The sequence below is a fragment of the Balaenoptera physalus genome (genome assembly GCF_965194825.1).
Source record: "Balaenoptera physalus genome assembly, chromosome: 4".
Taxonomy (NCBI): domain Eukaryota; kingdom Metazoa; phylum Chordata; class Mammalia; order Artiodactyla; family Balaenopteridae; genus Balaenoptera; species Balaenoptera physalus.
In genome coordinates this window covers 93,610,251-93,636,209 of record NC_138891.1, presented here as the reverse complement: position 1 = coordinate 93,636,209, position 25,959 = coordinate 93,610,251, and the positions used below count along the sequence as shown (strand labels likewise).

General features: G+C 34.7%; 1 protein-coding gene across 4 annotated transcripts in view; it reads left to right on the top strand.

The window, feature by feature from the left end:
* ALCAM (activated leukocyte cell adhesion molecule) overlaps nucleotides 1-25,631 on the top strand; it is a 201,438-nt gene extending 175,807 nt beyond the window's left edge. For all 4 annotated transcript variants that reach the window (XM_082460443.1, XM_082460441.1, XM_082460442.1 and 1 more), the window contains 2 exons: nucleotides 21,532-21,647; nucleotides 23,192-25,631. In XM_082460443.1, the coding sequence (XP_082316569.1) occupies nucleotides 21,532-21,619 (88 nt within the window). In that variant the 3' untranslated portion in view covers nucleotides 21,620-21,647; nucleotides 23,192-25,631. The remainder of the gene's footprint in view (nucleotides 1-21,531; nucleotides 21,648-23,191) is intronic.
* The last annotated feature ends 328 nt before the right edge of the window (nucleotides 25,632-25,959 follow it).

Sequence of the window (25,959 nt, the reverse complement as noted above, 5' to 3'; positions counted from 1 at the left end):
TATCCTACCTTTATAATCCACAGTGAGGTGCTCACAAATCTAACAGCTTGGCCTCTAGGGTATTTTGGTTTTATTTATTTAGGGTTTCTGACGCACTCCAAAGTAATTTTATTTCTTAAAAGAATGAAAGTAAAATTTCTCTGTATCCTGGAATTGAGCTGAAAAATAAACAGCAGTCCTCTACATTCTGTTCAAATGAATGTTAAATTCTTGGAGCTCCCCCAGCGTCCTTAATCATCCTATTCTGATTGCCAATGTCTCATCATACCCTGTTTGTCCTTCTATGAATAGAAAAAGATTGTGTGTGTGTGTGGTTTTTTGTTTTTTTAGTTATGTCATTTGTTATTACCATACGGTAACCCAAAATTAAAATCATGGGTAAAAAAATGCTGGACATTTAGCTTCATAGTGTCTTTAGGTTAAGGGTTAAGACTTCAAGCCTTTCCTTTAAAGTACTTCATTAAATTAAGTGCTTATTTTACCATCTGACATGAGCATTTGTCTAAATAACTGTTATTTGATTGAAAAGTGCACTAACTTTTCTAGTGTCAGTATTATTGGTAATCAAAATAATAAATTGCAATTCTTACCCCAAGCATCAAAGTGTTTTTATTAAGAATTTGCAGAACTTTTCAGATTTGCTAAGTTCTTCACATTCCTAACTAGTTATTCTTTCTACTGCCCTCTGAGATAAGCAAGAATTTTTGCTATATGAGTTATTGTTAACACCTGTGTCCAGAATAAGTGCAGATTCATAATAAGAGCTTTCGGGTTAAGAATTGCTAAGTCTATTCTTGGGTCTACTATACTCTCTTTCTTTTCTTCTAGATAACTTCACCTTTACAAATCAATATGAGAGTTTCATTTCTGTGTTAGCTTAATTCATCACCATTTTACATGGATATGAGAGATTTTTAATAAAGATATGGTCCATACTTTTTCCGCAGATACCTAAAGAAATATACCCTTGTGTTTACCATCCTGCAAAATAATACCATCAACAATCTTAGTGAGTCACCCATTATTGCAAACAACTTTGGGCCACAATTATATTAGTTCTTTGCACTGGCAATTTAAAAAGTCAGTGGAGAGAGAAATGAGGGAAACAATCTTTTATGCCCAAGTAGAATTTAAGAATACATTTGTTAACATACCTAGTGGCTACTCAAATAATATACACTCCCCATTCCATTAATATGATACATATTTTTATATCTATTTTAAATATGGAAAGGATATGCTTAGCAGTTGTGCTTGACACTGTGATATGGTATATTCATTGCAGAATAAGGGCTCATGATTCCTCTGCTGTTTTGATTCATATAACTTCTCACTGGAGTTTTTTTTTTTTTAATTTGAGATATTTTGATAGTGAGAATGGATGACTCCAATCATTTCCTGTGTATGTAGAGTATTAACTGACAGTTGCAGGCATAAGGTATTAATTGACTAAACCCAGTTCGTATCTAGTTGTTTAACAGATAGGAAACATTAAAGACCTAGAGATAATTCAATGACTTTTTAAATTATTTACTCCCTTTCTCTCCATCCTGTTCTCTGAACATTGTTTTTATATCTGCAGGAAGTTGAGTGTTACTATTTGAGTTCGAAATTCTCTCCTGCATATCTTATATTACAAGAACTAATGAAAAATTAAAAGAGTCAAAGATAAAGGAAAAATGTAAGGCAGCATGATGTAGCCACAAACTTATTCAGAACTGTATTAAAACCATAATTTCCAGGTTGGTTGCATTTAAGAGACCCTTGACCACCATACTTCTTATCACTTAACTGGAAGTAAGCATTAACCAGACATCTGTAGTCTCAAAATACACATTGTGTGAATACTGGAAGTTTACCAAGAGATTTATCTTTTGCAACTGTGGAACTCATGACTATTTTCATGAAGTTTTGGTACAATATGTAGGCAATATGGAAGTCTAAAAATCACAAATATCCTTTATCAGTTTTGCCTTTTATAATGCTTTACTATTCTACTACTGTCTTAGGAAAAAAAAAAAAAAAAAAAGACGGTCCTAAATTGGCAAAAGACTAAAGAAGACTGCCTATAACCCCCAAACTTCAAGAAATACTGTTAAATTAAGGCTTTCTAAAACCCTTATTTGTATCTCTTAATATATGGAACAGGATCTTGCAAGAAAGTTGATTTTAACTGAATTCTATTTCCAATCAATACTCTGTCTAAAATCAAATATACGTTCCCATGAGGGAACTTATTCAGACTCCCTGCTGAATAAGTTGAAAATATAGTGCTGAAGGACCATTTATAGCACATTTTGAGTGACTGTCCTCATTTATTACTATGTAAGCATCTTTTGCTCTTTTTGTACTTTTACTCAAATCCTCAAAATTTAATGAGGTAAATTTAATGAGGTAACCATATTTCATAGTATCTAAGGCTCAGTGAGTGTAATCTGGCTAAGATAACACATGCAATATCTTATTCCATATCCCATATAAACTTTCAAATATATTTTGCTGCCTCACCAGGACTTCTTTGGAATTAAAACTTCGTCTCTGACTTTGATTGCCTGCTGGCATTTAATATAGTGCTAGGGGTGGAAGGGTGTGCTCTCAAGTGCAGGGCTGATGTGGCCTCTCACCTTGTATTAGACATCAAGCTAATCCAAGTTTTTGTTTCTTTTTCCTTCCCTACCCATAGCCTGGCAGGCAGCCAAAAGAAGAAAGAAAAGAAAATGCCCCATTATTCTATCAAAGCATAAATAACAGGGGAGACTAGAGGGGAAATAAGATAATGTGGAAATGCTGGAGTCCCCCTTTAGTCAATCACAAGGTCATTGGCCACTCAAAGGGCAGAAGCATTCATGGCCCTGCCCTCTCCTACTACATGTGAACTGAAACATTTCCAGAGGAAAGAGATAGCATCAAAACATAATGTTTTCAATTTTTATCTCTTCTAGCTGTCTGTATGTATGCATTTCACTTTATTTTTTTTTAATTTCATGTGTTTGGTTTAATTATTGTTTCAAAGGTGAAGGGAAATCCTGTTCCTCAAGCATCTGCCTCTGCCCAGGCTGTGTTAGCACATTACCCACCTAAAGGAAACACTTTGAACGATGATGCTGAATACATGCCAGTGGCATCCTGCTTTCATGCATATTCAATACTCTTACATTTATTTTGATCTACTGATATTTTACATAATGGTGGTTCCCATATTTACTATTGCCCAAGTGAAAGGCCATTTTCTGTTTTTCACTGAGGACATTAGGAAATCTATTTTAATGGAGAGTTTCTTTGGAGAGTCTTAGAAATGCTTAAGGATATCAAATTGAAACTTGTAATAAGTCCAACTATTTATTCTTCTTTGTTTCCTTCTTCAAACCCAGAAATTGCTGACAACTGTCTTTCTAAGATGCAGTGGTTAGAGCTCTCCTCTCCTCCTCTAGCTCTTTATTAAGCTTGGCCCAGGAGGAAACTTACTTTGCTGAGAGCTGTGACCAGGGAAGAAAGAAAAATAACTATTCTCATGGGTATGACCCTAATTACCTGCACAGGTATCAACGGCCGGTTTGCTGAAAGTGGCAATTCCACACCGCCAGGGTCCCAGTCTTAAATACCCATCGTCCTGGTGCCCTTCTGTGCTGTGTCCCAGGCATGCTGTAAATTAGAAATCACAGAAAATGCCCCTCTAAACGAGGAAGTGATAATAATTCCTCATGTTACCTCTGAGTTTTCAAATTTGTTATACATATGCCTATATTTGGGAAACCTAAAGTCTTATGAACTCTTTCATGTGTGAATTATTTTACATGGGTATTGTTTTTATTTTCCAAATATACATTTCTGTTATAACACTTTATGTATCTTTTCAAATGACACCACATCCCAAGATTGTGATGTACTGGTTATGTCTGCAACTCCTATCCTCCTTCACTTTTCCTATCTCCTTCATCCCCCTCTAACCTATTTGTTAGTGGAGATATAATTGACGTATAACAATGTATAAATCTAAGGTGTACCACATGTTGATTTGATACATTTATATATTGCAATATGATTTCTACTGTAGCATTAGTAACACCTCCATCCAGTCTCTTAACAACTCTGAAGCATTAAAATAAAGGCACACTTAGAAGACACCACTAGATTAGTTCCCTACTTCCTTTCAAGGAGATCTAGAAACAAGTTTATGGTACTGGGGAAAATCTCACAAAAAAGCTTAAGGATCTTCTAAAAAGTTATTTAAAAGCAACTTGAACCCTTAATAGCCCTGCACTTACAGAAATAACACAGAAGGGGTGTTGAGAGTGAGGACTGAACTCCCTTCGGCCACTCAGTAGCTATGTGGCCTGGGCAGCTGTCCATTACTCACCATCAGTTTTGTGAGTCCCTGTCACCTGCTGGGGGCTTTCACATACACTATACATTTATCCTCACACCAGCCCTGTGAGTAGATCCTATTGTCCCCTATTTACAGAAGAGCAAGCATCTTTAGAGGAGGGACTTGTCCAGGGACTTGCAGCTAAGACTTGACACATGAGGATGAGAGCCCAGACTCACTGACCCCAAGGCCAAGACTCTTCTCTCTGCCTCACTAATTAGAGAGTCTTCCAATATTAATTTATTGTGATTCTGTTATTTAAATTTTATCTCATTTTAAAGTTATAAAAAAGCTGACTGATTGAGAACATTTAAGACAAATAACTGTAACAATTTTTACTTTAACCCAAGTGCTCGTTCTTTATAAATGCCTTAACCTCATCCCTCAAATCAGTTGACTGAAAAAAAAATATTGACTGAAAATATTGCTGAAAGGAATGGTTTAAATAAATTTTTGTTCTCTTCCAGTAGTAGATGGAAATCTAACCTGCTTTCAAATCTCTGAAATCTCCCCAAATTAAAAAGGACACTTCCATAAAATTATATTTATTTTTACCACATCAATCTCAAAACTGAGCCCAAAAGTAATCAGAATAATTTTTAGAGGCTTTTCCCTGCAAGAGAGAGTGGACTCTCAGTAACAAAAATGGAGAAATTCATTAAAAATTCCAAGTAAATCTTATAAACATAGACTCAGTGAATACCCCTTCCCCCTGGCAGCAACACTATTTTTATTTCTATTTAGTACATTTCACAGTGGTTAACACTTAGCTTATTTGTATAACTGTGTAACTTGGCACATGGCTGGAGAGCCAGACTGCTGGAGCTTGAATCCTGGTTTTGCTACTTGCTAGCTCTATGACCACAAGCAAGTTTATTAGTCTCAATGTAAAATAGAGATATCCTAAGGCTAAAATAATTTAATACCTATGCAGCACTTAGAACAGTGCCTGGCACATTAAGGCATTATAAGAGTGTTAGCAGTTATGATTTTGGAGAGTGAGATTAAGAAAAGAAGGGAGATTTTTTTCCTTTTGTTTTGTAACTTTAAAATAAGAAAACTATCAGTTTGAAGTTACTCAGCTCTTATTCCACAAATATATTCTACAAATATGTTTCATGTTGCCCTTAACAAACCCTTTTTTGTAATGCCAAACTGAGCGCAGTGATTCTTAGCCTGATTTTACCTGACAGATATGCTGAAAGATATTATAATTTGCCCTGAATACCACAACTTCCTTCAAGGGAATTCTAGTCACTCCCTTCCTCTGAATACCTCCTTCTTTTATTTGATAGAATTTGGTAAAATCACAGAAACTACTTTTCATCCCTAGACGAATACTAAATCCACCTGGAAAGTAAATAGTATTGGAAATGGAAAAAGTATCCAGATTCTCATTGTACTTTTTGCCTGGTTCTTTCAATCCCTGGCCATAAGGATCATGCTTTAGCTTTTCGCTGTATAATGTTTTTATATTAAGGTAAAACTTGCTTACATTAAATATGCAATTAAATCTGTTTTGATAAATTTATACACCTTTGTAACCATTACTCCAATCATGATAATAGAGCATCCCATCACCTCAGAAAGTTCCCTTGGAATTCCTTCCTGTCCAGCCCTGCCATCCTTTTTCCCTTAGGCAACCGCTATGCTGATTGTTATCACCAGAGATTACGTTTTCTTAATCTGGGACCTCATATAAGTGGAACTATACAGAATGTACTCGTATCTGGCTTCTTTCCTTTAACACAGTGTTTCTGAGATATCAATACATGTATTAATGATTTAATTGTTTAGAATTGCTGAGTAGTGGTCCGTTGTTAAAATATATCACATTATTTTAATCCATTCTCTTACCTGTGGACACTTGGATAGTTTCCAGCCAGTATGGGCTGTCATGAATAATATGGCTAAAACCAACTTTCTATACAAGCATTTTTCGTGGGCATATGTTTTCATTCTCTTGGGCAAATACCTAGAAATGGAACTGCTAGGTTGTAGGGTAGATACTTGTTCATGAGAAATTGCCAAACAGCTTTCTCAAAGTAGTTGTCCTATTTGCAGCCCCACCAGCAATATATAAAGTTTCAGTTCTTTTACATCTTTGCATAAATTTGGTGGTGGTGTTCTGTTTAATTTTAGCCATTCTAGGAGGTGTGAAATGATATCTAATTTTGGTGTTAACTTGCATTTCCCTGAGACCTAATGATTTTAAGCTCCATGTACTTATTGGTTAGCTTCTTTTGTACAGCGACTATTCAGATCTTTTGCCTATGATTTCATTGTTATTTGCCTTATGTAATTGCTCTGTAAGGGTTCTCTACATATTCTATATCAAAAACCTCTGTTATATATTGTAAATATGTTGTTGAAGTCCGTGGCTTGATTATTTCTTTTCTTAATGCTGTCTTTTGACGAGCAGAAGTTTTTAATTTTGATGAATAACAACTTACCAATTTTTTCCTATTATATTTACTGCTTTTTGTGTCCACTCTACAAAATCTTTGCTTATTCCCAAGTGGCAAAGATATTTTTCTATGTCTTTTTCTAGAAATTGTATAGTTTTACATTTGAGTATATATCTGCTATTTTGTGTGTGGTGCAAGATAAAGTTAGTTTATTTGCTTGTTTTATGCTATATATATATATATATATAGCATATACATATCAAGTCATTCTAGCACCATTGGTTAAAAAGACTTCCTTTTGGCCTTGGCACATTTGTCATCCTCATCTTCCTCATCATCATCATAATAGTCCTTCAACTTTGATGTTTTGCTTGTGTTAGTAATTTTATATCTTTGTGTTTCCATATAAACTTGAGCAACTTGTTACTTTCTACACTCCCCCCCCCCCAATTTTTAAAGCTTTGTGGGACTATGGTTGCTTTGAATTTCTAGATAAGTTTGGGTATATTTAACATCTTAAAAATATCTAGTCTTCCAAACCATGACCATCCTATATATCTCCATTTACTTAAATATTTTCCATTTTTTCTTAGCAATATTTTATAAATTTTAATGTAGACATTTGCTATGTCTTATAAAGTTCATTCTTACGTTTTATGTACTTTGCAGCTATTATAAATGCAATTATTCTGTGAGTTTTATTTTCCATTTTTATATTAGTATATAGAAATATAATTAATTTTTGCTGTTGAAATGCATACAACCATCTTCCTAAATTCACTTGTTCTGTTAGTTGTTCTGTGATTAAGATTTCTATGTAAACAATCATTTTATCTGCAAATAGAAATAATGTTACTTCTCTTCTTCCATTTCATATGCTTTTTATTTATTTATTTTTTTGCCCTCATAGAGACTTTCAATACAATGTTGAATAGAAATGTGGAGAGCAGACATCTTTACATATTCTCAAACTTAGAGATTGAGAATTGTCTCAATCTTAGAATTGTTCAATATTTGCCATTATGTATGATATTAGCTGTACGTTTTTCATATTTGCCTACTCAGAGTTAGTTAAGGGTAGTGTCCTCCAGACTGCCATGTCTGCCCAAGACTTCTGACTCCAGCTGCAAGGAGTTAGGGTCCAAATACATAGTTAGAGAGAAGAGTTCACATAAGGCTAACCTCATTTCTGCTATCAACTCAAGTTTGGGGTTTTGCAAAACCACCCTCAGGTTTGATAATTTGCTAGAATACTCACAGAACTCATGGTTATATTCATTACAAGTAAAGGATACATTAAAATTGGCTAAGAGAAGAGAAGTGCAGGGCAGAGTCTGGGAGGATTCTAAGTGTGAAGTGTCCTTTGTCCTCAGGGACCTGTTACTCTTCTGGCCTCAATGAGTGGCAAAAGCATGGAGTACTGCTGATCTGAGAAGCTCACCTGAACTTTGGTGTCCACAGTTTTTGTTGAGACTTCATTACATAGGCATGATTGATTGATTAATTATCCATGTGGTTGAACTCAATCTCCAGCCTCTCCCTTCCCCAGATGTCAGGCTGATACCAAATGGCCCAAAGCCCCCACCCTAAACCGTATGATTGTTCTTTCAGGTGTAGCCAGTCTCCACCCCAAAATGATTGGGTGTTGATGGCCCTGCCCTGAGACATCTCCTCAGCATAAACTATCAGGTGTGATCCAAGAAACCCACCACAAATAAGAAAGCCACTCCTATCACTCAGAAAATTCTAACTATTTAGAGATTATCTCCCAGGAACTGAGCACGAAGGCCAGACCTCTCTTTGGGCAAGGCCAAATTCCCTCCTACACAATGTCCTTTAACAGGTTGAAGAAATTTTTTAATATTCTTAGATTACTAAGAGTTTCTATCGCAAATCATTGTTGAATTTTCTCAAATGCCATTTCTACATCTACATCTATATTATATTCTATCTATATCTACATTATTTCTAAAAATAATCATATTGTTTTCTCATATTTTTTATTCTGATACAATGGTAAGTTACACTGATTGATGATTGAATGTTAAGCCAATCTTGCATTCCTGGAAAAATCCCACTCTATTATGATGTATCATAATTTATATATATATTGATGGATACTATTTGCCAATGTTTCATTAAGGATTTTTTTGTCTACATTCATGAGGAATATTGTTCTGTAATTTTCTTAATTTACATTTTGTTCCTTTATCATACATCGTGTTCAGTCTTTTTAGGGAGCTTTCAATTTTCTTGATTTCAAATAACTAACTTTTTGCTTTGTTTTTGTTTCTATTGCTTATTTTCAATTTAAATTTTTTTTGCTCTTGTCATTACTATTTTCTTTCTTCTAGTTATTTAGAGTTTGACTTGCTCTTCTTTCTCTAATTTCATGAAGTAAATTAAAAATTTAGATCACTGATGTTAGCATTTCTTCTTTTATAACTTAAGCTTTTAAACTTTTAATCTCCCTCTCAGCAATGGGTTAGCTGCAATCCACAAATTTCAGTATGTTGTATTTTCATATTTATTCAGTTCGAAATATTTTTATATTCCTCTTGTGGTTTCTACTTTGGAGCCATGTAACTAGAACTGTATGAACTTGCAAACATTTCTCATCTAATTCCGTTTTGTTAAGACAGCCTAGTCTGTATGCTTTTAGTCTTGAATGCATTGAGATTTTTTTTTTTTTTTTTTGGCCTAGCATGCAGGCATGCAGTATTTCCAGGTGAATGCTACTCAACACTTGAAAAAACTTATATGGTGGCTGATGGGTAGAGTGTTCTGTAGTATATTATGTTAAAGTAGATAATAGTTTGTTTAAATCTTCTTATTCTTACAGATTTTTTTCAAATTATATGAAATCACTTCACATATAATGCACTGATAAGAAGGTTACAAGCATACACTTCCGGTACTAGAGCTAGCCCAGTACTAGTTACTTCATTATGATCATGCTTACTGAATTTTAGTCCATTTACCCTATCAGCTACTGAGAAAGATCTGTTAAATTCTCTAAGATTGTATATTTGGCTATTTCTCCCTTTAGTTCTGTCACTTTTTGCTTTAGGCTTTCATTAGGAACATACACGAACAATTGTTGTGACCTGCTTATGTATTGAACCTGTTATAATTATTAAATGTCTCTCATTGTGGTTGTAATATTCCTTGTGTTGAATTTTACATGGCCAGATATTAATATAGCCATACTGTTTTCATATGCTTATGGTGTACATGTGTATCTTTTTTTATCCTTTTATTTTCAGTTATCTCTTTATATTTAAAGTGCATCTCATGTACAGAGAGACTGATCAAAGTATGACTCCCAGGCTGCTGCTTAATTTTGTAAATAAAGTTTTATGGTAGCACAGCTGTGCCCATTTCTTTACATGTTACCTGTGTTGTTGTATGCTGCAAAGCCAGAAGAGTTGAAACAAATCCATGTGGCCTGCAAGACTAAGATATTTACTATCTGGACCTTTCAGAAAAAATCTTAACCCCTTGTATAGAGCATGTAGTTGAGTCTTGATTGTTTATTATAGTCTGACAATTTTTACTTTATAATTGGAGGATTTAGCCAAGTCACATTTTACTTAATTATTGATATATTTACATTTAAGACCACCAGCTCCCTATTTGTTTTCTAGTTGTCCTCTGTTTCTCTTTTCCTGCCTTCTTTTGAGACACTCCAATAAGTTTTAGTATTACATTTTAATTTATCTACTGGCCTTTTAACTATATGTCTTTATATTCTTTTATTGTGGTTGCTCTAGGAATTTGAATAAGGACTCAGTTTATTACTGTCAACTCATGTAATAATCTAAAACCCCAAAACATTATAACTTCATTTATCCTCCTCCATATAATTGTAGTGTGAGGTTTGTAATATATGCAGTTGTAATGGATATGACAACAAGAGCAAAAAAGATGGAAGAGGTTAAATGAAAATACAATTTTTCAAGGGTCTTATATATAATGCTATATATATAGCATTAAATAGTCGGTTGTCTTTGTAAAAAAAATTTAATAGTATTTTATATCTTAGCATATATACAATCTGTATTCATTCTTTCTTATATTTCTGAGTTTCCATCTAGTATCATTTTCCTTCAACCAAAGAACTTTCTCTAATACTTCTTTTAGCACAGGTCTGCTAGTGATAATTTTTCCCAGTTTTCTTTTATTCAATTTAACATGTCTTTATTTTGCTTTTGATTAAAATATATTTTTACTAGATATAAAGTTCTAGTTTGAGAGGTTTTTTCCAGCATTTTAAAGATGTTGAATTAACTTTGTTATGCATTGTTTTCTTGATGAGACATCAGCTGCTTTTCATGTCATTGTTCCGCTGAACAAATTTTCTACGGCTACTTTCAAATCATTGTCTTTATATTTGCTTTCAATTACTTTGAGTATGATGTACTTAGATGTGTTTTTCTTTTTATCATTCCTCCTTGGGAGCTGCTGACCATTTTGGATGCAAGTTAATGGACATCAACAAATCTAGGAATATTTTTCATTGTTTCTTCAAATATATTTTATGCCCCAATTCTCTTTTGCTTCTCCTACTGGGAGAAGCAAACACATTACACATTTGTTAGATTGCTCACTATTGTCCCACAGGTCACTGAGGATCTGCTTCTTTTATTTCTATTATTTTTCTCTCAATTTTTTAGGATATATAATTTATATTTTTTGTCCTTATGTTCACCGAGGCTTTATTCTGCACCTCCAATCTGGTGATAAGATAATTTAGTGAATGTTAATTTCCAATATTGTAGTTTTAAGTTGTAGAATTACTTTTGTTTACATTTTTAGTACTGAGATTTCTATCTGTTCTCTCATTGTTACCATACTTTTCTTTGTCATTGAACATGTTATGTAATACTGATTTAAAGTTCTTAACTGTTATTTCCAAAGTCTCTATTATCCAAGGACATTCTCTGCACTTTGTGTTACATTATTTTACTCTTCATTTTTATGTGTGGTAACTTCTTATTCATAACTACTCTTTGTTTGGTGATATGTTGTAGAGATCCTAGGTTCTACTGTATAGGCTAAAGGATATGGATTGTTTTTACTGGCAGAGAATTAGATTACTGGCTGATTTCCTTGATCATGTCACGGTTACTTTTGCATTTTATATTTCACATCTGTCTTAGGGTGAATGCTGAATCTTGACACATAGTCTTTACTAAGTTTTTCTGGGATTCCAATAGAAAGATTGACATGATTGCCAATAACTCCTGGCTTGGTGAGGTTCAACTACAAACTCTGTCTCCTCTGTGTGTGTAACAGCTAAAATCTATTTCAGGTTTTTAAGCTTACCAGGTGTTGCTTTCTTCTGGGCTACATGAAATTTCTTCCACACATGCAGTTTAGAGATCATTTGTGCAGTTTACACACAAATCTGGGCTCCTCACCACTCTTTGGCTCTCTCCTTTTTTGAGATTTTATTACCCTTGATTTCAAGGTTTAGTTCTAGTTAGCCTATGCCTCTGCAAATGGGAGATGCCCTCAGAGGAAAACTTATGCAAAAGTAGAGCTCACCCAGTATAGGGGTCAACTTTCCTTCAGTTTCTCATTTCTTTTTGTTACTCTCAAGTACAGCCATATAGCTTATTCTGTATTTTCCTAAGAGTTTATAATGTTATAAATGTAAGGATTAACACTATGCAAGTGGGTTGTTTTCTTAATCATTACTATTACAAGAGCTTCTTATAGTCCATGCTTTATTTTATTTTATTTATTTATTTTTAATTTTTGAATTTTATTTTATTTATTTTTATACAGCAGGTTCTTATTAGTCATCAATTTTATACACATCAGTGTATACATGTCAATCCCAATCACCCAATTCATCACGCCCCCACCCCCACCCCCACGCCACTTTCCCCCCTTGGTATCCATACGTTTGTTCTCTACATCTGTGTCTCAATTTCTGCCCTGCACACCGGTTCATCTGTACCATTTTTCTAGGTTCCACATATATGCATTAATATACGGTATTTGTTTTTCTCTTTCTGACTTACTTCACTCTGTATGACAGTCTCTAGATCCATCCACGTCTCAACAAATGACCCAATTTCGTTCCTTTTTATGGCTGAGTAATATTCCATTGTATGTATGTATCACATTTTCTTTATCCATTCGTCTGTAGATGGGCATTTAGGTTGCTTCCATGACCTGGCTATGGTAAATACTGCTGCAATGAATATTGGGGTGCATGTGTCTTTTTGAATTATGGTTTTTTCTGGGTATACGCCCAGTAGTGGCATTGCTGGGTCATATGGTAACTCTATTTCTAGTTTTTTAAGGAACTTCCATACCGTTCCCCATAGTGACTCTATCAATTTACATTCCCACCAACAGTGCAAGAGGGTTCCCTTTTCTCCACACCCTCTCCAGCATTTGTTGTTTGTAGATTTTCTGATGATGCCCATTCTAACTGGTGTGAGGTGATACCTCATTGTAGTTTTGATTTGCATTTCTCTAATAATTAGTGATGTTGAGCAGCTTTTCATGTGCTTCTTGGCCATCTGTATGTCTTCTTTGGAGAAATATCTATTTAGGTCTTCTGCCCATTTTTGGATTGGGTTGTTTGTTTTTTTAATATTGAGCTGCATGAGCTGTTTATATATTTTGGAGATTAATCCTTTGTCCGATGATTCATTTGCAAATATTTTCTCCCATTCTGAGGGTTGTCTTTTCCTCCTGTTTATGGTTTCCTTTGCTGTGCAAAAGCTTTGAAGATTCATTAGGTCGATTTGTTTTTTTTGTTTTGTTTTTATTTCCATTACATAGGGAGGTGGATCAAAAATGATCTTGCCATGATTTATGTCAAAGAGTGTTCTTCCTATGTTTTCCTCTAAGAGTTTTACAGTGTCCCATCTTACATTTAGGTCTCTAATCCATTTTGAGTTTCTTTTTGTGTATGGTGTTAGGGATTTTTCTAATTTCATTCTTTTACATGTAGCTGTCCAGTTTTCCCAGCACCACTTATTGAAGAGACTGTCTTTTCTCCATTGTATATCCTTGCCTCCTTTGTCATAGATTAGTTGACCATAGGTGTGTGGGTTTATCTCTGGGCTTTCTATCTTGTTCCATTGATCTATGTTTCTGTTTTTGTGCCAGTACCATATTGTCTTGATTATTGTAGCTTTGTAGTATAGTCTGAAGTCAGGGAGTCTGATTCCTCCAGCTCCGTTTTTTTCCCTCAAGACTGCTTTGGCTCTTCGGGGTCTTTTGTGTCTCCATACAAATTTTAAGATTATTTGTTCTAGTTCCATAAAAGATGCCATCTGTAATTTGATAGGGATTGCATTAAATCTGTAGATTGCTTTGGGTAGTATAGTCATTTTCACAATATTGATTCCTCCAATCCAAGAACATGGTATATCTCTCCATCTGTTGCTATCATCTTTAATTTCTTTCAACAGTGTCTTATAGTTTTCTGCATACAGGTCTTTGTCTCCCTAGGTAGGTTTATTCCTAGGTATTTTACTCTTTTTGTTGCAGTGGTAAATGGGAGTGTTTCCTTAATTTCTCTTTCAGATTTTTCATCATTAGTGTATAGGAATGCAAGAGATTTCTGTGCATTAATTTTGTATCCTGCAACTTTACCAAATTCACTGATTAGCTCTAGTAGTTTTCTGATGGCATCTTTAGGATTCTCTATGTATAGAATCATGTCATCTGCAAAGAGTGACAGCTTTACTTTTTCTTTTCTGATTTGGATTCCTTTTATTTTTTTTTCTTCTCTGATTGCCATGGCTAGGACTTCCAAAGCTATGTTGAATAATAGTGGTGAGAGTGGACATCCTTGTCTTGTTCCTGATCTTAGAGGAAATGCTTTCAATTTTTCACCATTGAGAATGATGTTTGCTGTGGGTTTGTCATATCTGGCCTTTATTATGTTGAGGTAGGGTCCCTCTATGCCCACTTTCTGGAGAGTTTTTATCATAAATGGGTGTTGAATTTTGTCAAAAGCTTTTCCTGCATCTATTGAGGTGATCATATGGTTTTTATTCTTCAATTTGTGAGTATGGTGTATCACATTGATTGATTTGCGTATATAGAAGAATCCTTGCATCCGTGGGATACATCCCATTGATCATGGTGTATGATGCTGTTAATGTTTTGTTGGATTCTGTTTGCTAGTATTTTCTTGAGGATTTTTCCATCTATATTCATCAGTGATATTGGTCTGTAATTTTCTTTTTTTGTTGTACTTTTGTCTGGTTTTGGTATCAGGGTGATGGTGGTCTCATAAAATGAGTTTGGGAGTTTTCCTTCCTCTGCAAATTTTTGGAAGAGTTTGAGAATGATGGGTGTTAGCTCTTCTCTAAATGTTTGATAGAATTCACCTGTGAAGCCATCTGGTCCTGGACTTCTGTTTGTTGGAAGATTTTTAATCACAGTTTCAATTTCATTACTTCTGATTGTTCTGTTCATAGTTTCTATTTCTTCCTGGTTCAGTCTTGGAAGGTTACACCTTTCTAAGAATTTGTCCATTTCTTCCAGGTTGTCCATTTTATTGGCATAGAGTTCCTTGTAGTAGTCTCTTAGGATGCTTTGTATTTACGCTGTGTCTGTTGTAACTTCTCCTTTTTCATTTCTAATTTTATTGATTTGAGTCCTCTCCCTCGTTTTCTTGATGCATCTGGCTAATGGTTAATCAATTTTGTTTATCTTCTCAAAGAAGCAGCTTTTAGTTTTATTGATCTTTCCTATTGCTTTCTTTGTTTCTATTTCATTTCTTGCAGCTCTGATCTTTATGATTTCTTTCCTTCTGCTAACTTTGGGTTTTGTTTGTTCTTCTTTCTCTAGTTCCTTTAGGTGTAAAGTTAGATATTTTATTTGAGATTTTTCTTGTTTCTTGAGGTACACTTGTATAGCTATAAACTTCCCTCTTAGAACTGCTTTTGCTGCATCCCATAGGTTTTGGGTCATCGTGTTTTCATTGTCATTTGTCTCTAGGTATTTTTTTATTTTCTCTTTGATTTCTTCAGTGATCTCTTGGTTATTTAGTAACGTATTGTTTAGCCTCCATGTGTTTGTGTTTTTTACGTTTTTTTCTCTGTAATTCATTTCTAATCTCATAGCATTGTGGTCAGAAAATATGCTTGATATGATTTTAATTTTCTTAAATTTACTGAGGCTTGATTTGTGATCCAAGATGTGATCTATCCTGGAGAATGTTCCATGCACACTTGAGAAGGAAGTGTAATCTGCTGTTTTTGGATGGAATGTCCTATAAATATCAATTAAATCTATCTGGTCTCTTGTGTCATTTAAACCTTCTGTTTCCTTATTTATTTTCATTTTGGATGATCTGTTCATTGGCGTAAGTGAGGTGTTAAAGTCCCCCACTATTATTGTGTTACTGTTGATTTCCTCTTTTATAGCTCTTAGCAGTTGCCTTATGTATTAAGGTGCTCCTGTGTTGGGTGCATATATATTTATAATTGTTATATCTTTTTGTTGGATTGATCCCTTGATCATTATGTAGTGTCCTTCCTTGTCTCTTATAACATTCTTTTTTTAAAGTCTATTTTATCTGATATGAGTATTGCTACTCCAGCTTTCTTTTGATTTGCATTTGCATGGAATATCTTTTTCCATCCCCTCACTTTCAGTCTGTATGTGTCCCTAAGTCTGAAGTGGGTCTCTTGTAGACAGCATATATATGGGTCTTGTTTTTGTATCCATGCAGCAAGCCTGTGTCTTTTGGTTGGAGCATTTAATCCATTCACGTTTAAGGTAATTATCAATATGTACGTTCCTATGACCATTTTCTTAATTGTTTTGGGTTTGTTTTTGTAGGTTCTTTTCTTCTCTTGTGTTTCCCACTTAGAGAACTTCCTTTGGCATTTGTTGTAGAGCTGCTTTGGTGGTACTGAATTCTCTTAGCTTTTGCTTGTCCGTAAAGCTTTTGATTCCTCCATTGAATCTGAATGAGATCCTTGCCGGGTAGAGTACTCTTGGTTGTAGGTTCTTCCCTTTCATCACTTTAAGTATATCACGCCACTCCCTTCTGGCTTGTAGAGTTTCTGCTGAGAAATCAGCTGTTAACCTTATGGGAGTTCCCTTGTATATTATTTGTCGTTTTTCACTTGCTGCTTTCAATAATTTTTCTTTGTCTTTAATTTTTGCCAATTTGATTACTACGTGTCTCGGCGTGTTTCTCCTTGGGTTTATCCTTTATGGGACTCTCTGCGCTTCCTGGACTTGGGTGGCTATTTCCTTTCCCATGATAGGGAAGTTTTCAACTATAATCTATTCAAATATTTTATCTGGTCCTTTCTCTCTCTCTTCTCCTTCTGGGACCCCTATAATGTGAAGGTTGTTGCATTCAGTGTTGTGTCAGAGTTCTCTTAGGCTGTCTTTATTTCTTTTCATTCTGTTTTCTTTATTCTGTTCCACAGCAGTGAATTCCACAATTCTGTCTTCCAGGTCACTTACCCGTTCTTCTGCCTCAGTTATTCTCCTATTGATTCCTTCTAGTGTAGTTTTCATTTCAGTTATTGTATTGTTCATCTCTGTTTGTTTGTTCTTTGATTCTTCTCCATCTTTGTTAAGCATTTCTTGCATCTTCTCGATCTTTGCCTCCATTCTTTTTCCAAGGTCCTGGATCATCTTCACTGTCATTATTCTGAATTCTTTTTCTGGAAGGTTGCCTATCTCCACTTCACTTAGTTGTTTTTCTGGGGTTTTATCTTGTTCCTTCAACTGGTACATAGCCCTCTGCCTTTTCATCTCGTCTATCTTTCTGTGAATGTCGTTTTTGTTCCACAGGCTGCAGGATTGTAGTTCTTGCTTCTGCTGTCTTCCCTCTGGTGGATGAGGCTATCTAAGAGGCTTGTGCACGCTTCCTGATGGGAGGGACTGGTCCATGCTTTATTTTTAAGTTGTGAAAATATTATGTCCTCAAACTTATTATAACTTCCTTCTTCCCATACTGGTCAAAGTAGGTTGAAAAAAAACCACAGTTGCAAAATTGATTTATTACATTGCTAAATTTATTTTATTTTATTTTATTTTATTTTATTTTTATGCTTATACAACATTGACTCTTTTATCTGTCACTCTCCCTACTGGCTCCCTGAAAGTTGGAATTTTTACTTTGGAGGAAAGAATAGTATTTAATGAAGTGAGTTTGAAAGAATAAAAGAGAAAGAGAGGGAGTGAAAAGAAAAGTAGAGAGAAAAGGAATGAAGGAAAAGTCAGGGAGGTGAGAGGAGGCAAGGAGAGTAAAAGAAAAAGGTTTTGAGAATCAGTAGTTTTTCTTGATTGCCACAATATTTACTGATTTATAGAAATTATAGTTATTAGTATATATTAGAATATATAGTAAGGTGCTTTTAGAATAATCAAGGTACATATTTATGCATATAACTTTGTGCAGTTTTACCTGAAAACATTGGAGTAAGACGCCACTCAAGTTCTATCATTTCAATGTAGTATTTTCTCTATTTTACCTATCTGTAAAAAAGCAGCTGGGTCTGTATTGACTTCATATTGCTGAACACTAATATCATAAGGAACAGTAAAAAGGAATAGATATCAACTGTAATAAAGTCAGTTAGTTCAATGCAGTAAAAGAAATATCTTTTGGATGCCTACCATATTCAGACAGTAAGATATAATAAAACATGGTCCTTATTATCACGGAGCTTACACTCAACTCAAGGAGACTAAAGAGATTGACCACATTTGAAGTGTCATGGGACAGATGGCTGGAGATCTGGGTAGAGACTCACTGAAGGGAAGAGCTGGATCTCTCTGTGTTTAAGGTCTGAAGAAAGCAAAACATGCCAGAGTCTCAATCAGAAACTTGAGAGGGCCATGACTTAGGAGTAGGGACAAACCAGATGTAGACTGAGTCTTACTAAAACTGCAACTGAGCTTCAGACCCTATCTTCTCACCTATCTGCAGTAAAGGGGGGACCTTATGTGATGGAAAATAACATCATATGTAGTCTCTTCTGTTATTTTATATATGGTGTCATGCAAAATAAAAAGGACTAGATATGCAAAGAGTCAAGAAAATATAATCAATAATCAAGAGGAAAAATAGACAAGCAGATCTATGCATTGTTTGGGTATTGTAGTTAACAGGCAAGGATATTAAAATAACTATAAATAAGATATCGAAAGTGGAAGAAAAGATGGCCAAAGGAGATGAATGGAATAGAAAATAGAAATGTACTTTAAAATATTTAAAAATCAAATTGACATTTTAGACCTGAAAAAGATAATATTAAAAAGTAGGTCTTTGGGGACTTCCCTGGTGGCACAGTGGTTAGGTATCTGCCTGCCAATGCAGGGGAGCCAGGTTTGAGCCCTGGTCTGGGAGGATCCCACATGCCACAGAGCAACTGGGCCCATGCGCCGCAGCTGCTGAGCCTGCATTCTAGAGCCCACGAGCCACAACTACTGAGCCTGCGTGCCACAGCTGCTGAGGCCCACACGCCTAGAGCCCATGCACTGCAGCGAAGAGTGGCCCCTGCTCGCCACAGCTAGAGGAAGCCCGCACACAGCAAATAAGACCCAACACAGCCATAAATAAATATATAAATAAAAGACTTGACCTTTTAAAAAAAATCTTAAAAACAAAAAATAGGTCTTTGGTGGATAAATTTAAAAGCAGACTGGCCACAGCAGAACACAAGAGAAGTAAACTGGAATACAGATCAATAGAAAACATCCAAGTTGAAGCACACAGAGGAAAAATAATAGATAAGACACACAAGAGCATGAGAGACATGTGGGACACACACAAAAGATCTAATTTATGTATAAGTGAAATCCCAGAAAGAATAAAGAGCAAGAATGTCCGTCACCAGTAAAATAGATAAATAAGCCCAATAACAAGCTATACAGCAATGAAAATAAACAACCTACAACTACATGCAACATTATATATGAATGTCACAAACATAAAGTTGAGTTTAAATAAAAGGCAGACAGAAATGAATACATGTGGTATGATTCCATTTATAACAAATTATAAAACCAGGTAAAACCATTCTGTGAGATAACAGGATTATAGTAACCTTTGGGGAGGTAGAAGTGACTGGAAGGGAGTATAATGGGGGATTTCTTCATCTGCAACTATTTTGTTTCTTGAACTAGGTACTAGTTACATTCATGCACCCAGTTTTTGAAAATTCATTGAACTGTAGTCTTATGATAGGTACATTACCTTGTATGGATATTATTGAGGTTACTAAGATTTTATTCGTTACTAGTTAAGTAACTTATTAGCAAAAGAGACTAGACCTCAAATGATCTGTGATATATATATAATGTGGTATATATAATGTAGATGGCATATATACCTTTATTTTATACATGTAAATTCATATATATATATATATATATATATATATATAAAAATATATTGTCACATATTATAGGACTCAATCATGTTGGCAGGGTTTGACGTTGCTCTCCTGCTTATGAATCAATTTAGAAGGCTGTAGTTTAAGCTAAATTAAGAATTTTTAAATCACAAATTAAATTAAATTTAGGCTAAATATAATGAATGTCTCAGTATGAATGAGCCATATGTCTTTATCTCACTTGGACATAAATCATACACAGTTACACACTATTAACACTATGACACTGTTAACACTATCACACTGTTAAGTTGTGATTCTTAGCGAATGAGTTAAGGAGTTCTATTTAAAGCAAAGAAATACTTTTAGGGAAAAATGGAGTTTTCTACCCTAGCTTCCTTAACCAAGAGACACATCTGGTACTATATAATTTTTATATAAAATTAGAAGTATTACTAGGAATTATATAGCAATAATAATTTGAAGTACCATATCACTGTGATTTCCCTGATATGCTTATAACATGGAGAGAGTTAGGGAATAAAGGAGGAATGGAAGGAAGGAAGAGAGAGGGGAGGGGGGGAGGAAGGAGGGAAGGAAATAGTACACTCTTGGAAATACAGTTATGATTTCTCTCAAGTGGTCACAAAACCAAGGAATTTAGCTGTGTGTTTAAGAAAACCTGATTTCAGCTCTTAAAAGAGAGAATCTAGTAGTCGTGTGTAACCCTGGAAGCCACTGGGGCAGTGGTTCTCAAACTTTACATGCAGCAGGACCACTATGAGGTCTTGTTTATCATAAATTGCAGGCCCTATCCCCAGAGTTTCTTTTACATGCTTCTATGGTGGGGCCTCAGAATTTTCACTTCTGTCACGTTCCCAGGGGGTGCTGATACTGCTGGTCTGGGACCACAATTTGAGAACCACCACATTAGAGCTGCCTTAGCTTCTGCTAAGATACAGGGCATTGGTTCAACATGGATGCATAATAGGGAATGCAGAAACTGAAAGCCCCTAATGAAACTTCTTCAGAAAATTTTTGCAGGATGTATTTGCCCAGAATGAAAATTTTGACTATCAAATGATAATAATTACTTCCGGGAAAGTAGAAAGAAAATCAACCCAGCCAAAAACATGATGCAACTAAGTATGTGTAGTCTGTGTTCAAAATAACTGACTTCTTATTCTCTTAGCATATATTTAATGCAACCCTACGACCAAGGTAATTTCAGTGGAGTGTGTCCTGTTACCAATCAAGGCTCACAGATGTGGAATTGTTCGTCCTAGGGGCTTACCTGTATTAGATGTAAAACATTTGCTTTTCTAAGATATATTAATGTGAACCCTAAAATTAAAAATAAGAAAGGTTAAATATGTGTGTGTCAATGTGATAATGTTTAATTCTCTCATAGGACTGCATCAAAACATGTAAACAAGGATCTTGGTAATCTGGAAGAAAACAAAAAGTTAGAAGAAAACAATCACAAAACAGAAGCCTAAGAGAGAAACTGTTTCACTTGTTGTCCAGGTGGGTAGGCTGTTTGAGGTTTATAGAAATAATTCCCAGGAAAGTATGAAACATCCTAGAGATGAAAGGGAAAGCCTTGACATTAAGAGGCCTTATAATTACAGCTTTCAAACAGGAAGAGAGTTTTTCAAAAGGAAACTTTGGTTACTCAGAAAGGTATTTTCAGAAGTATGGAATCTCAACGGCCTCCCCATCCTCTGAATAAAAATCATTATCCTCAGAATAATTGAAATCAATTTTGAGATTTTAACATTCAATGAGCATTTTTTATTCTAATGCCAAAAATTTTGCTGAGTGCAAAAATCTTAATTTTATAAATTGATATTTTGATTAGATGAGAAGCAATTCTAATACTTTATTTTAAAAAGCAATTATGAGAATAATTTTAAAATATAAAAATTTTAATCCAAGGATTTAATATGCTTAAAAGTGTCAGCGTATTTATACAGCCATCTCTCAAATCATTGTAATGAAAAGACTAACAAATTTATGTGTGTGTACACACACACTTTTCCAAATAGTGTATATATTATATATGTGTGTATGTATCTATATGTGCATATATATGTATATGTGTATTATGTATATATCAATATAATATATATACATGCATATATATTGCATACATCAATATATAATAGCTATATGAGTGTGATTTTTAAGATAATCTCCAAAAGAGGTATGTTTCCATGGTATTGCCACTTTCAATTTGAACTTTTTATTTTTATTTATGTTCTCTTGAGCCAGTCAAACAGAGAAGCCATTTGGACAAATTATTTTTTGTGTCCTTGAGAATAGTGTTACTATAGTTTACTCAAATATATAAAAATCCCCAACAGCCATAGTAAAACTTTGTTTCATTATAAATAAACCACAAGTTATGATTCGAGTGGGTCACCTAAATTAATCCCATAGAGAAGATAGGGAGCAAGGGAAAGAATTGCAATTAGAAGAATGCACACAGGAAAGAAAAATAAGAATGATTGAAATAAGACATTTTTATAATCTGGAAACCAGAATCTCAAAATGATTGGGTGAAAGGAGTAAGATCTGAATTCCTTCCCTTATCCTGCCTTCCACTGGAGACCAAGTACGCAGCATTCCCACCTGATTCTTATTTCTGCTTCTCTAGGATTCGTTCCTCAATCCTCTGTAAATGTAGAGTTTACCTTCTTTTTTCTTCAAAATCAGAGTAAATTCTCAAAGGAAAATTGAGCTTGAGGACAAAGCCCACAAAATGGAGTGTGATTTCAAGGGATAAGTGAGTTTGTTAACCTGAAGAGAAACAGAATGAAATATTTTCCTGAAAAACCTTATAATTTTCATAAGAACTAAGCAATTTTCACAAAAATACTTTCAACAATTCAAAAAGATTATTAGTTGAAGAGCTGCAGCAATACCTGGGATTACAGTTAGGTTCAGGGACAGTGGAGCTTTATAAAAAGCTCTTATGAAGTATCACTTTCAGTACAAAGCATATGTTGATTGTGAAAAGTGATTGCTATGGTAACTTATCTGAATTGTGGTTTTTTTCATCATTTCAGAGAAAAGAAAACTATATAGACCAATTGAAGCATGAACGTGGATTGTATTTAAGACATATACAAAGACATTGACGGCAATTCATGGTTCAAGTGTTAAGCAGTTCATTCTACCAAGCTGTCACAGGATTTTAGAGAATTATCTCACATAAAACAATGAAATGAAATTACAAACAATAACAACAAGTTTTGGCAGCCATGATAATAGGTCATATGTTGTGTTGGTTTGATTTTCTTTTCTGTAAATGTCTGCACTGAGAATTCCTTTTTGGTTTGCCTTTTATGTAAATTTTTTACGTAGCTATTTTTATACACTGTAAGCTTTGTTCTGGGAGTTGCTGTTAATCTGATGTATAATGTGATGCTTTTATTTCAATTGTTTATATGGATAATCTGAGCAGGTACATTTCTGATTCTGATTGCTATCAGTAATACCCCCAGACTTTATCACAAGCACCTAAATCCCAAAGGTGGCAGCTTGTGAAGATTGGGGACACACATTGCCCTAATCAAAAACTGATTTTTATCACTAGGGAGGAGGAGGCAGAGTGAGGTTGATTAGCACCAGATGAACTACTTCTGTGTATGTGCCACCAGCTGACTCTCAAGGAAATCACACGCACATGTGCACACACACAAAATAATGGTGCTCCCAAACTGACAATTTTGCCTATTCTGAAAAAAACATCGCATAGAATTTGGGTAGCATTTACCTTTAGAGACACCTGCTAGTAAATTATTTTCTGTCAAAATAAGAAAACAAATCAATGAATGAGAGACAGTTTGGAAAAATCATGGATAACATTCCCATTTTCATAGGTCACTATGTAAATCACTGTAATTGAAAATTGGAGTTAAATCCTTTGGGTTATCCACTGCCTTAAAATTATACCTATTTCCTTCTAAAAAAAAAAAGATATCAGTCAGAATTGGAGATTTTTAACAGTGATCATTATCAAAGCTGTGTTATTTTCCACAGAATATAGAATATATATTTTTTTCGTGTGTTTTTGTTAACTACGCTACAGATATTGAATGCACCTTGAGATCATTTAGTGTTTTTAACTGGTACATAATTTATCAAGCAGTACATCAAAAAGTGTAATAATAAAATGTCTATATACCTTTAGTTACATTCAAATTTGTAACTTTATAAACATGTTTTATGCTGGAGGAAATTTATAAGGTGGTAGTGTAAATGGAAACTTTTTGAAGTAGGCTGGATATGGGCCAATAGCTACTTGGGACTAGACTTTTAAACTTTGCTCTTTCAAGCAGAAGCCTGGTTTCTGGGAGAACACGGCATGGCCATTTTTATCATGGATTTACATAACTTTATTGAAGAAAAATGAACATCAGATTTCCAGGTATAGAACTGTGTTCTTTGGGAGGAAAGGAAAACTGGTGTTTGTTTTTTAGATTGATGGAATAAAAAATTAGGAAGGCAATGAAAAATAAATTGAAGATTAAAGTCAGATGAAGATTAGGAATAAATACTTTGCCACTTCTGCATTATTTAGAAACACACATTGTACATTTGTAAACCGTTTGCTGTCTGAGCAATAGTGACTCAGTTTAATAAAAGCTTCCTATAGTGTATTGGTATGAATTAAATACATAAAATATCCTATTAGACTTGATGCTGTATAAAATATTATGGGAAAAAAGAAAATATGTTATTTTGCCTCTAAACTTTGATTTATTGAAGTTTTATTTGGCAGGAAAAAATTGAATCTTGGTCAATATTTAAACCAAAGTGAAAGGGGAAAAACCAAAGTTATTTGTTTTGCATGGCTACGCCATTCTGTTATCTCTGTAAATACTGTGATTTTTTTTCTTTTATCTTTAGAATTTTGTTAAAAAAATTCTAAAATTTTTAAACACCTGCTTTCCACAATAAACCATGAACACTAAAATGAACTTATTTCCATATAAATATTTTTTCTTTTTATCTTTTGGTGTGAGAGATCAAAGGTTCAAAGTTTAACTCCTAAGAGACATTTGCATAAAGAAGCAATGTGACAATAGAAAGAGAGGTTTTTACTGCAATTATTTCTTGGCTTCTATGGTTAACTAAGTCCAAAAACAGCTGTCAGAACCTAGAGAGCAGAACATGGGAAACTGAGCTATGGACTGAAAGCAGAAAGTTTGCCTGGGGGAAAAAGGGACAACATTGTTACCAGTGAATCAATGCCTGGATAAAAAGGAAAGCTTGTGTGTGCAGCAGCGGCCATAAGCACAGCAAGGCTGGGAAGGAAGATAATGCACAATCCTCAGCCTTTGAGGTTTCGTCTTTCCAAACTTAACTCTTTGGCAACAGGAGACAGGTTTTGCCAGTTCAAGGTTCACTCCCTATCTGTGATCGCAGGACTTGTATGTGGAAATGGATTAACATACCCGTCTATGCCTAAAAGATAATAAAACTGAAATATGTCTTCACATATCTCTCACAGCTGTCTGCCTCTTGTCTAAACTAGGATGTTCATGCGTAGAAAGTAGTTGTCTTTATTAAAGAGTGGAAAACTCACTGTGACTCCCCATCTCCCTGGAGAAGTAATTCAGCAAAATAAAATCGTCCATGCCCTCCTATGATGTCAGGTAAGCCACTTCAGCTAGTCCCCGATTTCACAAGGGGTGATTTCTATAATGCGCGTATCTCCCTTTTCAGCCAGAGAGTCACACTTATTGTGGACCTCCCACGTGGCTGTCCTGGGAACTGACTTAAGAGGACCCTTGCCTGTTCAGCGTACCATCTGGAATTACCTAGGCAT